Source organism: Delphinapterus leucas, chromosome 10, assembly GCF_059928025.1.
Source record: "Delphinapterus leucas isolate spDelLeu-1000000601 "Yukka" chromosome 10, BTC_Dleu_Yukka2, whole genome shotgun sequence".
Lineage (NCBI taxonomy): Eukaryota > Metazoa > Chordata > Mammalia > Artiodactyla > Monodontidae > Delphinapterus > Delphinapterus leucas.
Window position 1 is genome coordinate 10,298,214 of NC_143138.1, and position 15,779 is coordinate 10,313,992.

Below are 15,779 nucleotides of genomic sequence, written 5' to 3' on the forward strand. Positions count from 1 at the left end.
AACTTTATACAGTATGATCCCAACTTTGTATTTAAACACACACACACACACACACACACACACACACACACACACAAACACACCATGTTGATGTATCTTTATATAGATAAAAGTCCAGAAGAAAATACAACAAAAAGGAGTGGTAAGATTATGGACAATTTTGATTTCTTCTTTATATATATCTTTCTGAATTTTCCAACATTTCTATGATGAACATTTACTATTATTATAATTAGGGCAAGAAATTAAGAGTAGACTCAGAATATTGAGAAAAATTCTACCTGGCTATTTTAAATCAGTATAAATTATCCATGTAACTTATGAACATAATGTCATTGCAGATTATTCCAACTAGGATGACATATACCATGCAAATCATGAAACTCTCCTTAGCACAACAGGTACTCCACCCGCTTCCCACATACAAATTCCCTCTCCTGAGGTAGAACCAGTGGTAATCAACTGTTTGGTGTCCATCCTCCTAGTACCCTTCTAAGTCAGTGTGTATTCATTAGGAGTTTTGTACCATATACTGCCAGGCAAAGAGACAGTTTCATTGGGTTATCTTATTTCATTGTTCTTCGATTACACCAGTGACGTTCTTTCTTTTCTGATACTATTTACTTCAGGGCTCCAGAACCTGAAACTCAAGATGCCAGAATCCCAGTGGAGAAACTTCCCCGGTGGGTAAAAATCTTTGATCTGTATTTGGTGTTCCAGATTGCAAAAAAAAAGAAAATTAGGAGTCAAAATCCAAGTTCATTTGGTGAGATGCCTCTTAAATGTGCAAATGCCGAAACCAGCCCTGATCTATGAGGCCAAGGGCGAAAGGACAAAAGATGAACCAAGCCAGGCTTAAGAGAAGTGCTTCTGTCCCGTCCCTTTCTCCTGTGTGTTATGGCGGGATCATTTCAGGTCTGAAAGTTTCAGCAGCTGTTATGTGGTAGACACTTACCAGTGTATACGAAGCGTAGAGGCTGGCGTCCCGGGACTAACTGGTCCATAAGCCTCGGCTGCTACCCTCTCTGTCCTCCTCCTAATCTTCAGAGTTATCAATCCAGGGTCACGGAGGCAGAAAGAGGTCTTGCAAAGGTGAAGTTGTAGGGCCAAATAGAATTTTGGTAGAGTAACAACAACAAAAAACTTGTATGTCAGTTTTTCAAAACTAGACATTAAAATAGCGCTTCCAAAAGTGTTTCTTACAGCACTAGATCCATGTGAAGTTATAGGCATTACTTGGAAAAAAGATGTCATGTGCTCAAATAAATACGGAAACACAGATTGAACGAAGTTAAAGTATGTTTCCTTTACTGCAGGACTAATCAGAGCACTGAATACGTGAAAGTACACTGTTACTCTCTAAAGAGCGATTATGTTAGTATTTCCCTGGTTGACTTCACCTTTTTTATTTTTCTTAATAAGGGTTTCCATTACTAAATTCAAAGTTTTGCTCTAAAAGAATGTTTTCATTACTAAATTTTGAAGTTTTGATCTAAAAGAATCTTGATTAGGAGATTAATATGATGAAAATGGTGTTTGGGGGAGATTATTTTAGAAGGTAAATTATAAGATGACCTGGGATAGTAGCGAGTGAAAGATGAGAGATTTTTAGGAATTGACGCTGGAGAACTTGGCTAGAGACGGGGCAAGAGAGAGGTGAATCTGAGAGAAGAAAGAAGGAGGTCACTGATGAAATTAGCAAGCAGTTGACGTGTTAGAGGCAAACCTCAGCCCAGTACATTCCTCCTGGGCCTGGCTGACCGTGAGCACGACCGTGCCCATGACCGTGGGGAAGCGGCTGGGGAAGAGACAGCTGTTTAGAAGGAGAAGAGCGAGCCTGGCTGAAACGCCTCCACCAGCACATCAACCCAGTGCATCCAGACAGAATAGAAACTTCATAAGGGCAGGTAGAACTACACCTTCAGGACAAGCTCATGTGGGCTGGAGGGAAGGGATGGGGGATAGGAAGGCTCAGAGTGACCTACCTGGACAGACTGGCCCTGGTGCAGCTCCTGGCTATCCCCGATCCACTTGGGCAGACCTTCCTGAGAGCAGGTCTTGGGGTTGGCTTAAGGATGACACTCTTCCAGGTGTGAAGAGGCAGCATGCGGGGGCCTGCTGCGACCTCATGTGGTGTGGTTTGGAGAAAACCTGGACCCTGCCATCCTGGAGGAGGCTGGCAGGGAGCTGGCCCTCTGTGACTTGTGTCTCGTGGTAGGTCATGCCCGTCCCTGATCCTCGGGATGCTCTGAAACACCAGGCGGGGGGGTGGGGGTGGGGGTTGCTTCCTCCCTCCCTCCCCCTCTTTTCCTTCCTCCCTCTTCCCCTCCTTTTCCCTCTCTCCCGCTCCGCCCTCCCTTCCTTCCTTTTCTTAAGGGTGTGTTGAGAGTCGGGGGGTGCCCTACAGAAAAACTAAGAAATGGTGAATAAGATACGATCTCAAAATATGAAACTATGGAAGACCATGTCTGGGGCTTCTCAAAGCCTTTCCCCCCAGAAGAGAAATAATGAAAAGAGCATGTTATTGGTTCTGATTTTGAAAGTAACACATGCTCGTTATTAAATTTGAGAAAATACAAAAAAGTATAAAATTATAAAGAAGAAATTAGAGATCACCAATAATTCCACAATCCAAAAATAGTCACTGTTAGCATTTTGGTGTGATCTCTTCTAGACCAGAGGGGAGCAAACTATGATGTACATTGTCTTGTGAACAAAGTTGTATTGGAGCATAGCCATACCCTTTCTTCTATGTATTGCCTATGGCTGCTGTCACACTGTAATAGCAGAGTTGAGTATTTGTGACAGAGACTGCATGGCCTGCAAAGCCTAAAAAATTTACTATCTGGCCCTTTACACAGAGTTTACCCACCCTGGTCTAGACCTTTGCTTATGCAGATGTAGACATATTCAAATTCAAAAGTGGGTTCATACTGTATGTTCTGCTTGGAAGCTGCTTTATTCACATAGCAGTTCACTTAGCCTATTTCATGTCCGTACGTCCAAATCCACATCATCTTTTAACAGGCTGCGTGGTGTTCCTTTGTATGGATGTAAAAGGACATAGTTAACCAGTCCTCCACTGTTGGACACTTAGGCTGTTTCAGATTTTGATATTTTAAAACAATGCTATGATGAATGTCCTTAGATGTAACTCTTAGCAGGCTTTTCAAGTTATTTCCTGAGGGCAGATTTCCTGGAAGTGGAATTAATGGGACAAAGAGCATGCACATTTCAAATTCTCCTAACACATCTCTAAAAGCAGAAGCGGCCTCTCACGGGTGCGTGTTCATTCAGCCGGTATTTCTTGAGTGCGTCCCACTGTTGAATCTAGTATCAATGTGCTTGATAGACGGTTAAGCAAGGAAAGCTGGCTTGTAAAACTTGGTCTGGTCTCCCTGCTCTTGTAAAGAATGTTTATAAATATATATTCATAGAGAAAAACTTGAAAGAATATACATCAAAATGTGAACAGTGATAATCTTGGTAGAAGTAGGATTATGAATGACATGTATGTGTTTTCTCTTTGTATTTTCTAACTTAAAAGGAACATGGATTATTTGCATCTCTTCAAAGAGCAGAAGCAAAACTAAAACTAACCCCCTTTGGGTGACGATCGAGTCATTTCTTTGCCATTCTCTCCGTGTGTGCAGCTCTTGTCTTCGTATAGCGTGTCCTTCCCGAATTCTAGGGGTCAGCCAGAGGGGCGCCTCCTGCCTCCCTGTTTGTCCCTCAGACGCTCTCCACTTATCCCATACAGCTTAGCTGTCCTCACACCCGCCACCACAAACTGGCCCAGGTTTCTGGTAGGTTTTCTGAAAAGCTGTTTCCTCTCCACGGTGTGGTCATTTGTCCGTTTCCGTTTGTTTGCTCTGTAGGTGGGAACTTCCTCGGTGGTCTACCCCGCTGCCATGTTTGCCCCCGAGGTGTCTGCCCGGGGGGTACCAGTGGCCGAATTTAACATAGAAGCCACCCCTGCAGCGAACAGATTCAGGTACCGGGATCACCAAGGTGGGAATGCACGCTGTTGAGCATGTTTGGACGTGCTTATCCAAGCAGATTTTACTACTATTCTAATTGAAAAACACGGAGTTTGTGTTTTGTTATTTGGCCTATAGTTGCTTTGATGGAAGAAAACAAAGTATTAAACCTAGATGAAGGTAGCTGTGTCTTTTCACGGGAAGTTTGCCATAGGGCTTTTGTTTTTCACATTTTGGAAGTTCTTCCTTGATTCTTCAGACTTTACTTTTATTCGTATTTTTAAGCTAGATTTAGTAATGGCATTTAGAGGTAGGTCAGCCGAAGACTTAGCACGTAAGCCCAGGAGATACCCATGCGGAACTGCATCACCCACTCTTCTCACCGTGGGGCTCCCTGGGCAAATTCCTCTTTGGTCTTACTGTCAAGAATATTTGTACTTGTGGCCATATTGTGATACTGATCCTGTTTCCCAAATTTGTGTGCAAAGTGTAGATTATCACAGTATTCATTTGTAGTCCCATTCTAGGTTCCATCTTATGTCTTCACCTTTGTTTTGCTTTTTTTCACCCCTGCTTTTCTCTCTTCATTTTTAATGTATTTTATATATTCTTGTCAGTCTGTTTAATTCCTTTCCAGAATAAGGTAGACTGTAAACTAATAAATAAATATGAATAAATAAAAGAAAACTTCACTGGAGCTTCTTGTCACTACTTTAGTCAGTGGTTTTTACCTCAGGTTTTAAAAATCTGATGACCCAGGAGATTCTGGTGTAATTGGTGTGAGGTGTAGCCTGAGCCCCATGACTTTTATAAGCTTTCTAGGTGATTCTAATGTGCAGCCAGGATGAGAACCAATGCTCTTTTTCATTGGGATAAAATCGTGTCACAGACAGTGTGGAAACACTCAGATATAATCCTCTTCAGGTGAGTGAGCTGACTTTCTTCCTAGACTTCTCCAGGTCTTTTTAGTCAGCTACAGCCTATGTGCTTAGACCATAGTTCTTCATTTGTGTATAAGAGGTGGGAACTAGGAAGGTACCTTTTAAATTTATTTATTTATTTTATTTATTTTTGGCTGTGTTGGGTCTTCGTTGTTGCAGGCAGTCTTTCTCTAATTGTGTCGACGGGCTTCTCATTGCGGTGGCCTCTGCCGTTGCGGAGCACAGGCTCCAGGCACACAGGCTTCAGCAGCTGTGGCACGCGGGCTCAGCAGTTGTGGCTCACGGGCTCCAGAGCGCGGGCTCAGCAGCCGTGGCACACGGCCTAGCCACTCTGCAGCATGTGGGATCCTCCTGGACCAGGGCTCGAACCCGTGTCCGCTGAAATGGCAGGTGGACTCCCAACCACTGCGCCACCAGGGAAGCCCCAGGAAGGCACCTTTTAAAACATTGCCTTCTGTGTGAAACTTATACTCTGAAAATGACAGAATGCTGCTGGAAGAAATACAGAAGACCTAAGTATGTGGAAGGACACAGCTGAAGAGAGTCCAGAAAATAAACCTCATGTTTATAGTTAATTGATTTTTGAAAAGGGTATGAAAACAAATCAGAAAGGGAAAGAAGAATCTTTTTAACAAATGGTGCTGGAACAGCTGGATAGCCACCTGCAAAAGAATGAAATTGGACCCCTTAATTACACCATAAACAAAAGTGGATCACAGACCTAAATGTAAGAGCTAAAACTATAAATTTCTTAAAATATAGGAGTAAATCTTTGTGACCTTAAGTTAGTCAAAGCCTCCTCGATATGACATCAAAAGCACAAGTAGCATAAGAAAAATGGATAAATTGAACTTCATCAAAGTTAAAGCTTCTGTGCTTCAATGGACACCACCACTAAAATGAAAAAGACAATCCACAGAGTGGGAGAAAATATTGGCAAGTCTAATATTTTAAAGGAACTGGCATCCAGAATATATAAAGAACTCTCACAACTCAATAATGAAAAGACGAATAACCCAATTAAAAAGTGGGCCAAAGATTTGAGTAGACACTTCTCCAGATATATATATACATGGTCAATAGGCACATTGAAAAGATGCTGAGCATCATGAATCACTAGGGAAATGCAAATTAAAACCATAACCAGATACCACTTAACCACTAGCATGGCTATAATTTAAAAAATGGAGAATCACAAGTGTTGGTGAAGAAACTGGACCCCTCATACATCGCTGGTGGGAATGTAAAATGATTCAGCTGCTTTGGAAAACAGTATGGTGGTTCCTCAAAAGATTATATACACAGTTGACATATAACCCGGCAATTCTACTCCTAGGTATGTAGTCAAGAGAAATGAAGATATATGTCTACACAAAAATGTGTACATGAATGTTTATAGTAGCATGGATCATAATAAAAAATGGAAACAACCCACATGTCCTTTAACTGATGAATGGATAAACAAAACTTGTTATCTATACAGTGGAACGTTATTCAGCCATACAAAGAATGAAGTACTGATACATGCTACAACATGGATGACGCTTGAAAACATTATATTTAGTGAAAGAAGCCAGGCACACAAGATCAAATATTGTATGGTTCTGTTTTGTACGAAATATCCGGAATAGGCAAATCAACAGAGACGGAAGGTAGATTAGTGGTTGTCTAGGGTTGGGGTAGGGAGGAATGGGGAGTAACTAACTGCTGATGGGTACAGGTTTACTTTGGGATGATGAAAATGTTCTAAAGTTGCTTGTGGTGATGGTTGTACAGTTCTGTGAATATACTAAAAAACCTGTTAAATTATACCTTTTAAATGAGTGGATTGTATGTGAATTACATCTCAATTAAGTTGTTCTATTAAAAAAGTTATTGTCTTCTAACTTATCCACTAAAATATTGGTACATTGTGGCACTTACGTGTAGCACCTGGGCCACTTAGCCTCATCAAAAGTAACATCGCAGCCAGGTAACCCAAGCCTCTTGTCTGCTTGGAAGAGCATCAGAACGCTCCCAGGTGGGGACAGGGTAAATTTTCTGAAGCAGGAAATGCGGTTCATCCCCAAATTCTATTTTTCTTCTAATGTGGCTTATTTTCAGTCACTTGATCTCCAGCTCATCTCTAATAAGTGTACAGAAAAGTACATGTCATTGTAGAAAAGTAAAATGCAGATAGGGAAAAAGAAAATAAAACTCATGTGTTTCCACAACCCAAGATAAGAGTTGGCCTCTGCCTTTCACGCTCAGGACTGACCAGCAAGGACTGGGCATCCGTCGTGTTGGTCTTCACGTGAAAGGAAATGGAACTTGGTGGTTTTCCATGCAAGTTAAGAAGAGATTCTTGGCATGTACTAATGATATCACTTCATAAGTTGGGCCTCCTCAAGCCGCAGACCTGCTGCAGCTGCTACTCTTCTTCAACCAGAATTCTTCAGCGTCACATCCTGAAAACCTGCCGTGTCTCTGTTTAGACAAACAGGCTACTTGCTAGTCAGAGACTTTGATCGGATTTTGACAGCACCGACCGCAAGAACCACGAGAACAGATGCTTGTGGGCTTCTTTGGGAGCCGAGACTCTCTGTACCACGGAGTCTGGGAATTTTCCCAGATGAGTATAACTGACCAGGGAAGCCAGCAATGCTTTTGTCTAGGCATCACCAAAGCTGACATTTAGAAGAGACATGGGTGATAATCACCTCATCCTACTCAGCTTTTCAAATGGGGAACCAAGCCCAGAGTGGTTAAGAGGCTTGTTTAAACACGCAGCTCAACAAAAGCAGAAATTTCTCACATCTTATGTGTAACAGATGTTGGCTGAACTTTAGTTAGGTCAAGGGGTCAGCAAACTACTGCCTGTAGGCCAAATGCACCCACCATGTTTTTTGTAAATAAAGTTTTATTGGAACCTAGCCACCGCCACATGTTCCTGTATTGTCTGTGGCTGCTGTTGAACTTAAACAGCGGAAGTGAGGAGTTGCAGCAGAGACTGTCAGGCCTGCAAAGATGAAAATATTTACTCTCTGGCTCTTTACAGAAAGCAAATTGCCAACCCCTGCTCTAGGTTAATAAGAAGAATGAAAATTGGAATGATATCTCCTTTTAACCTGATTTTCTTCGTTATCTAAATAGATGGTGGGAATGCTGCCTGTTTTAAACTTGGATCTCACAAGACTCCTTCGACCTTGTACAAGTTGTTTGGATTCTTTGCCCCGATTCTAATTTAGAGACTAAGTCGTGTAGAATTTACCTCCCACTGAAATGTATTAATATTTTCAAGGTGTTAATTTAATTAGTTCCAGTTTTTTGTTTTTTTTTTTCCCCTGTCCCAGATGGTTGTCTTAGATGATTTCTGAAAAACGGTTACACTAGGCATTTTCAGATTTAGGCTTCAAGCTGTTACTCTTTCCCAGAGGTCCTTGGCAAGTAAGGGTCTGCATGCATTTGTTGAGGCAGAAGTGGGATTTGTGCTCCCGAGACACTGGTGTGCAGGGCTTTCCAAGCACCCTTGGGGCCTCCACGCCCTGCGACCACCTGTTGTTCATCTTTGCATTTCTCTAAACTTTGGAATTTAGTCAAAGCCCATAATTGTTTATTTAGCACCTACTATGTACTAGGCACTGCTCTGGGTGCTTAGGATAGGATATATTAGTAAACGATACACAAAGCCTACCATGTGAAGATGGCATTCTAGCGGTGGAGGCAAATAGTACACAATAGGGATAATAAATGCGCAGATTCTGTGGCCTATGAGAAGTGGGGATTAGGCCGTGGGAAAAGCAAAAGTAGAGCTGGGGGGAGCAGGTGAGTCACAGGACTCAGTGGGTGGGTGGGGGGAGCCTCACTGAGAAGAGGCCTGAGCCGACTTGGAGGAGGGGAAGGAGTTAGCTAAAGAGGTGTCTGGGCTAAGAGCTTTCCAGATGCCGGGACCAGCTGGAGCAAAGGCCCCAAGGGGAAAGCAAGCCTGGGCGGTTTGAGGGGCAGCAGGGAGGCCAGCATGCTTGGAGAGGAAGGAGCGGGGAGGCGCTCCAGGAGAGGTAGAGGGGTCAGTACGGTGAGGAAGTGACCTGTGTGCTTGGGCAAGTGCCCCCAGAGGAAGCTCACTGCAAGTGGAGTTGAGAAGTCTCAGGAATTCTTAGCTAGAAGATGGTTTTATCGCTTGTCTTATTTATGTATTTACTCCTCAAGAGTATAAAGAGGTCAGTTCTTTTAATTTACAGTTGATCACATTTGATAGGGAAGGCCCGTGCTCTCCCAGGCTGGATTATCAGGGTAGGGGGTAGGTGCCCCGTTAGTCCATGCAAAGGGGCCCTGTGGTCTGTTAACCAAAAAAGTCACTTAAAGCAAGAATATAATAAAAAAGGACACATAAGTATTTCATTTTCATTTAAAGCATAAATGTGCATTCATTTGCCTTTTTTTTTCCTGATGGAGCCAAAGGCCTTTTCTTTAGTGGGAATCTACTGACTGGAGCTCACCTTTCTTGCATAAATCATATTCATAATCCTCCTGGTGTTCCCCAAATTTCCCTGAAGAGAAAAATCACCTGAGCCTTTATTTTATAAAACAAAACAGATTACCAAGAAAATCACATCCCAAGGCCCCGGTCTGGACTTCCTGAGTCAGAATATCCAGGGCAAGCGGGCTGTTTATTTGTATATTTAACGAGTGACCTAGGTGATTCTTATCATCAGGAAATCTTGGAAAACACTGGAATACAACTCCTGGTTTAGATATTTTTCTGTTTATTTGTGTTTTGGGGGGGCCACGCTGCGAAGCTTGCAGGAACTTAGTTCCCCCACCAGGGGTTGAACCCACGCCCTCGGCAGTGAAAGCACAGCGTCCTAACCACTGGACCACCAGGGAATTCCCTGTTTTTTCTTTTTTTAAGTGGAGAAAGAACATACAAAAAAACTTTGAAGCATTTTCCCCTCATCTTGTCCACCTTCATCTAATTTGACAGAATTGTTTTTAATAACATGTTATGTCTTTCCAAAGCATTCAGCTAATTTTCCTAGAAATAATCCTCTTTTAATAGCTATATTTTTGCATTAATTAAATTTTTAATTAAATTGGATCATTACATTAACCAATAAAAGTGGCATGAACATATTCTGGGCGAAACACAGTGGTCTTGGTTATCCTACAATGGGAGGGATGAGGGGAAAGGCACCGGGCTGGTAGAACAGGGGTCTTCAAACACCTTTGTTCTTGTACCGCGTTTACACTTTTTTTTTTTTTTTTTTTTTGCGGCACGTGGGCCTCTCACTGCCGTGGCCTCTCCCGCTGTGGAGCACAGGCTCCGGACGCGCAGCCTCAGCGGCCATGGCTCACAGGCCCAGCCGCTCCACGGCATGTGGGTTTTTCCCAGACCGGGGCACGAACCCGTGTCCCCTGCATCGGCAGGTGGACTCTCAACCACTGCGCCACCAGGGAAGCCCCCCCGTTTACATGTTTAAACTTGACATCTAAAATTTATCAAAATCATTGAAAAAGATGTGATTCCGAATTACTGGAAATAAAATACCGACATTTAAAAATAAAACTGCCATTATCCTAAACTGCCCTTTAAATGTATCCAGTCAAATACAAATGTCACAACTACTTGATACCCACATCATCCATTTACAGAATAAATATACAAGCCCTTTTTAACAATGAGAACCTTCACATTTTTTCTTTTTCTCTTTGAACTGGTATTCCCATCCTACTTCTACCGTAGAAATTTATATTAATGTATTTTTATGCTTGAAAATCTTTTGTTGACTATCCTATTATATTCTGCTGTAAAATATATGAGTTACTGAACTATTTTCAAGTTCTTTAAAACTTAAAAATTGTTCCATTGAAAAATTCTTGTAGATGGAATTATCACTGCTGTAATTTATAGTAGTAAGTTGTTGAAAACAACAAATGATACATTTTGATTAATAATTCCATAAAAGTAAAACTATGGGAAACGCATCTCTTAATAGATGCATGGGGCATGAGTTTTTTGAATTAGTTCGGGTATCCATGGCTGAGTATTACGTATTGTTAGAAGGAGACAGAGTTCATGTTGTTGTAGCCCAGTCGGCCTGTGGTCACAGGAAACAAACCTGTATTCTGAGAAGATCTGGTTTCCTGACCCACTGCAGTGAGCGAGACCCCAGAGGAGCCGTGGGGCATGTCCCCAAACAAAGGAAAAGATGGAGTTATTATAGGGTTTGGAAGGAGGGTTGAGTTCAGGTAAAGTTTAAATGAAGCAGTTTTTGATAGACTCAGCAACTAGCAGGGCTGTTGGTGTGGAGAGGGGTCAGATCTTCTCTGGCTGCAAAGTGGCCGCAAGGTCCTGTTTCCTTGAAGGTAGATCTGGAACCCTGGTCCCAGACACCCCTTACCTGGAGCTCTGCACCTGGGTTGGAAGTAAGGCTGCTTCTCGGAGGCAAAGTGGCTCAGGTCCTCCAGACACAGAGGATATTTCATTCTTTACTGCCGTCATACTGGTAGTGTATGATTTTAGAGGACAGAATTCCTACTCAGTGAGTAACAAAGCAGTGGTCGCTCAAAGAAGGGAGTTGTTATGATACTGTGCAGCTTGTCGTGGGGGAAAAAAATTGTGTTTCCTGCTAGCTTTGCAGCTGGCTGTATCTGTGTCTCTAATTCCAGTCTGAGGGATGGCAGGGAAGATTTTTACTGGCTGAGCTAAATTTTACCTTTTCAATGTCCAATGTCAATTGTAATTCTTTGTTTTTGCTTTTTGTAAAAAATATTTATTTGGTTGCACTGGGCCTTAGTTGCAGCAGGCGGGCTCCTTAGTTGTGGCACATGGGCTCCTTAGTTGTGGCAGGCGGGCTCCTTAGTTGCAGCTTGTGGGCTCCTTAGTTGCAGCATGCATGTGGGATTTAGTTCCCTGATGAGGGATCGAACCCAGGCCCCATGAATTGGGAGCGCAGAGTCTTATCCACTGAGCCACCAGGGAAGTCCCAGTTTTTGTTTTTTATCGATGAAAGTACTGAGAAACCTGGGCCACATAAACCCTGGGCGTGAAAGGAATTTCATTATGGCATCGCTACTCAGATTTTAGACCTCCTTCCAAGTTATATGCTGAAATACCCATAGTAATCTTGAATCACGTTTAGTGATCTGTTCATTGACAATTCTATAAGACCCTCTTTCAATTTTACTGAAAGCAAGGATGAAACGGCCCTGCTTGCATGTGTTACCCGGTCTTTAGAAACCGTTTGTTTTCTCAGATCCACACCGATATTTCAGACATCCCTTTCTTTTCACGTTCTGGGATAAGGCGCCATTGTAAGATTTGGGATGGGTGAGGTGAGGTGCAGCTTGCTTTGGTAAATAGGGAGGAGGGTGAATGTGGAAAGGGGCACAAGGAAGAACATGTGGAAGCTGAGGCTCTCCGCGCCTGGCTGTGCTTCTCGGAAAGTCCTCAAGGGACTGTGCTGGGGCGGAGCTTTCTAGTGGCCAGTGTTCCACATGCTGCCAGTGGTAGAAGGATCAGAGAGGCCATTTGGTCGGGAATGTCTGTTCGTGGCACAGAGAACAGAGTATTCAAGGGCTAAGGCATTCATGATTTGTGTTGTATCAAGAATAAGTAATATGACCAAATGCTTTTTTCATTTTTAACTGTGCTCAGTTGATTTTCTTATTAACGATACACTAGAATTAGTTGGGTATTTTTTTCCCCCTGTCCTAAGTGTTTTCCCTTGAAGGAAGCAGAAGTCGTTGGTTTTTCTCCTTTTCTCTCCCTCCTCTTTCTTGATGTTTCTCTTTTTCCTACTTTCTGACTGCAAGTCAGGGCTAGTCGCGAGTTCCAGTGGACGGCTGGAGAGGCCTGTGGCCTCAGGTAAAGTCCTTACGGTCCACATGGTGCATGAGGCTCTTTTTTTCTTGTCCTTATTACCTGTCAGTAAGATTTTGTAAAACTTACAATATGTCAGTTATGAGTTTGGCAAAGCAATCACAAAATACAACCATGTCTCCCCTTCTTCCTTAAAAGAAAATCCTTATTTATAGCGCCTAAATTCTAAGCAATTGCTTTCCCAAATTCCCTTGGTGACAGGGGCCAACCCATAGTGAAGTGTCTGCATTTGGAGTTTTCAGAAACTAGATGAAAGAACTGGGCACAGAAACACATAAGACCGCATTTGTGAGAATGTGAATTTTACTCTGGTTGTAACTAAGAAAGTTGACTTGCTGAAGCAGAATGTTCATCTTGCTCCTAACTCTGCTGTGTTCGTCCTGCTATTTCAGGTTTCATTTCCAGGGGCCATGTGGGACGACGCTTCCTGAAGCCCTTGCGCCTCATGAAACTGAAACTGTTTCTTAATTGCCCTGAGGAAGGAAGAAATCACAGTGCATCTGTAAGTACCAGGCCACCAACAGGAGAAACAGTCTTGTGGATGGTGAGCTGAATACTGAAAGGTCTGAATGTATCTTCTGGAATCCAAACTGCTGATAAGTGATGGGACTTAGAGGAAATAGTAGTAAACGTGTTTAGAAGGAGAAGTCACAGAACTTCTCAAGTCAATTCACGTTATCTGGTTTGAACTAAACATAAGATACCTCTGATGTGTTTGGTTGGTTACCGGGAGGGAAACAACTTTGTAATTAGATTGTCTAAAAAAAGTAATTTTTTTTTTTTTGCTATTTGGGTAGAGGGGTAAAACCCTGGTATTTCTGATTTTTGTGCAAGGTTTGGTGGAAAATAAAATCCCTTTCTACAGCAGGTAATTGACTGTATAAAGGTGTTACCCCAAGAGATATCTTTGTTGGGGACTTTCTCTTGTCAATGTTTATCTTGTTTGGCTGCCTAACCTCAGTTCCAGGGGGATAGCTTACAACAAGAATTCAGGCAAGGAAGGAAGAGAAATTAGCAGTAAGGTAGAAAATCAGGATGAGAAAAAAGAATAATGCAAATATATGGACTCCAAGGACAAACACAGCTGCCTAAAATTTAGCACTGGGCTTCCGAGCAGCCAAGGAGGAAAGGGAGAGGTGATGGTTGGTCGTTCCTCAATATTATAAACACAGAAGGACATTTCTCACTATCAACACACGCTTCCCTCGACGCTGAAGTTTGAAGGGAGTTTTTCCCGTGGGACTTGAAAGTTTTATGCTCATACTACCTCTGCGTAAAGTAGGAAGAATACAGCCCTCTCCTCAAGTCCCACCATCTAATGCAGCACCCAGGGATGCCTGCTGCCGGCAAGGCAAGCATCAGAGGCCTGACGGAGGAGCGGCCTTCAGTAAACAGCGCATGAAGGTCGTACATAACTAGCTCCCTTGGATCAGGTGGGCTCCCTGGGTGATTATGCAGCTGGGCCATATCATCCCCACCCCTTACAAAATTGCATTTAATATTACACCCTTGGTGTTTGTAGAAGTAGATGACGAGACGCTGTGACATAAAACTTTGTACTGCATTTGCAAGTCATGCCTTTTAATAAATCCCAAGTATCCTTTGCATGGGCAAGAGGGGTGCCCATAACCCACAGGGAGTCTGAAAGATCAGCCAGGCACCCTGAGGGCTCCCGTCATATGCTTTTACGTGGGTGGGTCAAAGCACGCACACTGACGGGACTTGTAATACCTATAATGCAGGTTTTGTACATAAAATACCATCATGCACTTCTAGTAGGTTTGTTGTAGGGCTTCTCAAAAGTGCACTGTATACAATTCCCTGGTGTTAGCAGTGATGGAAGTCAGAACACTGTTTCAGGGAGTCGGACTATATTTTTAATTCGTAATTTCTATCTGACCAAGATCCAGATATTCCAGAACTGTTCTTTGCAACTCCCTTCCTACTAGGTTGTTGGTACCAGTAGCTGTTTTTGTTTCTGTTTTGTCATTTTTGTTCGTGTTTTGGTCTTGTTTTTAAATTAGGAATTGCTTCCAAATCAGAGGAGAGGAAAAGCGAATTGAAAATACTCCACAATTTATGTGAGGTAGGATTATTCAATTCAATTCAATATTTACTGAACCTGCCATATGACAGACATTAGAAATACAGTGCTTAGAGAGAGATGGACCGTCCCTCAAGGAGTTCACAAAGACTGGGTTGGGACAGTTGTCATATGAACGGGTAAACAGCGTGGAAGCTATAGTTACAGAAATTTGTTCAAGATTCAGAGAATGCAATTAGAGATGAGCAGAGTGGGGATGGGGTCGATCTTAAGGTGCTTGAAAGTCTTTAAGAGGAAGTCAGCCTGGGTGGGAGTTTTTGAAGGTATAAATAGGAGTTCCAAGGTCAGAGTGTGTATCCCTAGAGCATGTCCAAATGCAAGGTAATTATGAAATAGCTTGGTTTGTTCAGAGAAAGATGAATCATTTGCTATCGTATAATGGGTGAGAGAAGATAAAACACAAAGGTCATGAAGGGCCACGTATGCTAGGAAATGAAATAAGTATACTTGGGGCGGGGGCGGGGGCATAAATATACACAGTACGGGGGCTGCGTCACTAAGTGACGGTAGGATGGGCAGACACCGTGCAAGGTCCTGGGGTTACAGCAGGGAACCGGGGAGGGGGGTCCCCGCTCTCAGTGAGCTCACGTTCTAACGGGAGAGTCAGACAACAAGCTGTTAAGGCGAGGAGTCAGTGATGGACACAGAACAGGCAGTGGCCGAGGGCTGGTGGTCAGGGATGCCCGTGAGAGGGCGGCCGAGGTCGCCACGCCCACGTTTGGTGCAGAGGATCGATTTAAATCCGAGTCTGTCGACCTTGTTTCTCGTCGGCGACAACAGGGCTGAAAGGCATGGGGTCCTGCCGCTATAGCGCACTTCTTCCTTTTGAAACTGCACTTCTGTGGGGAGTGCGGAAAGCCGAATATCGACCAAGCGGATCTCGGAGCTAAAAA

General features: G+C 43.1%; 1 protein-coding gene across 10 annotated transcripts in view; it reads left to right on the top strand.

The window, feature by feature from the left end:
• Window positions 1–15,772, top strand: part of SIRT5 (sirtuin 5) — a 30,788-nt gene extending 15,016 nt beyond the window's left edge. For 5 of the 10 annotated variants that reach the window (XM_022586697.3, XM_022586698.3, XM_022586699.3 and 2 more), the window contains exons 6-9: window positions 630–683; window positions 2,091–2,214; window positions 3,879–4,011; window positions 13,175–13,682. In XM_022586697.3, the coding sequence (XP_022442405.1) occupies window positions 630–683; window positions 2,091–2,214; window positions 3,879–4,011; window positions 13,175–13,335 (472 nt within the window). In that variant the 3' untranslated portion in view covers window positions 13,336–13,682. Of the gene's footprint in view, window positions 1–629; window positions 684–2,090; window positions 2,215–3,878; window positions 4,012–13,174; window positions 13,683–14,806; window positions 15,309–15,666 lie in introns of those variants that run through there. The other 5 variants (XR_016394537.1, XM_089918336.1, XM_089918335.1 and 2 more) reach the window with 5 other exon arrangements.
• Window positions 15,773–15,779: the final 7 nt, after the last annotated feature.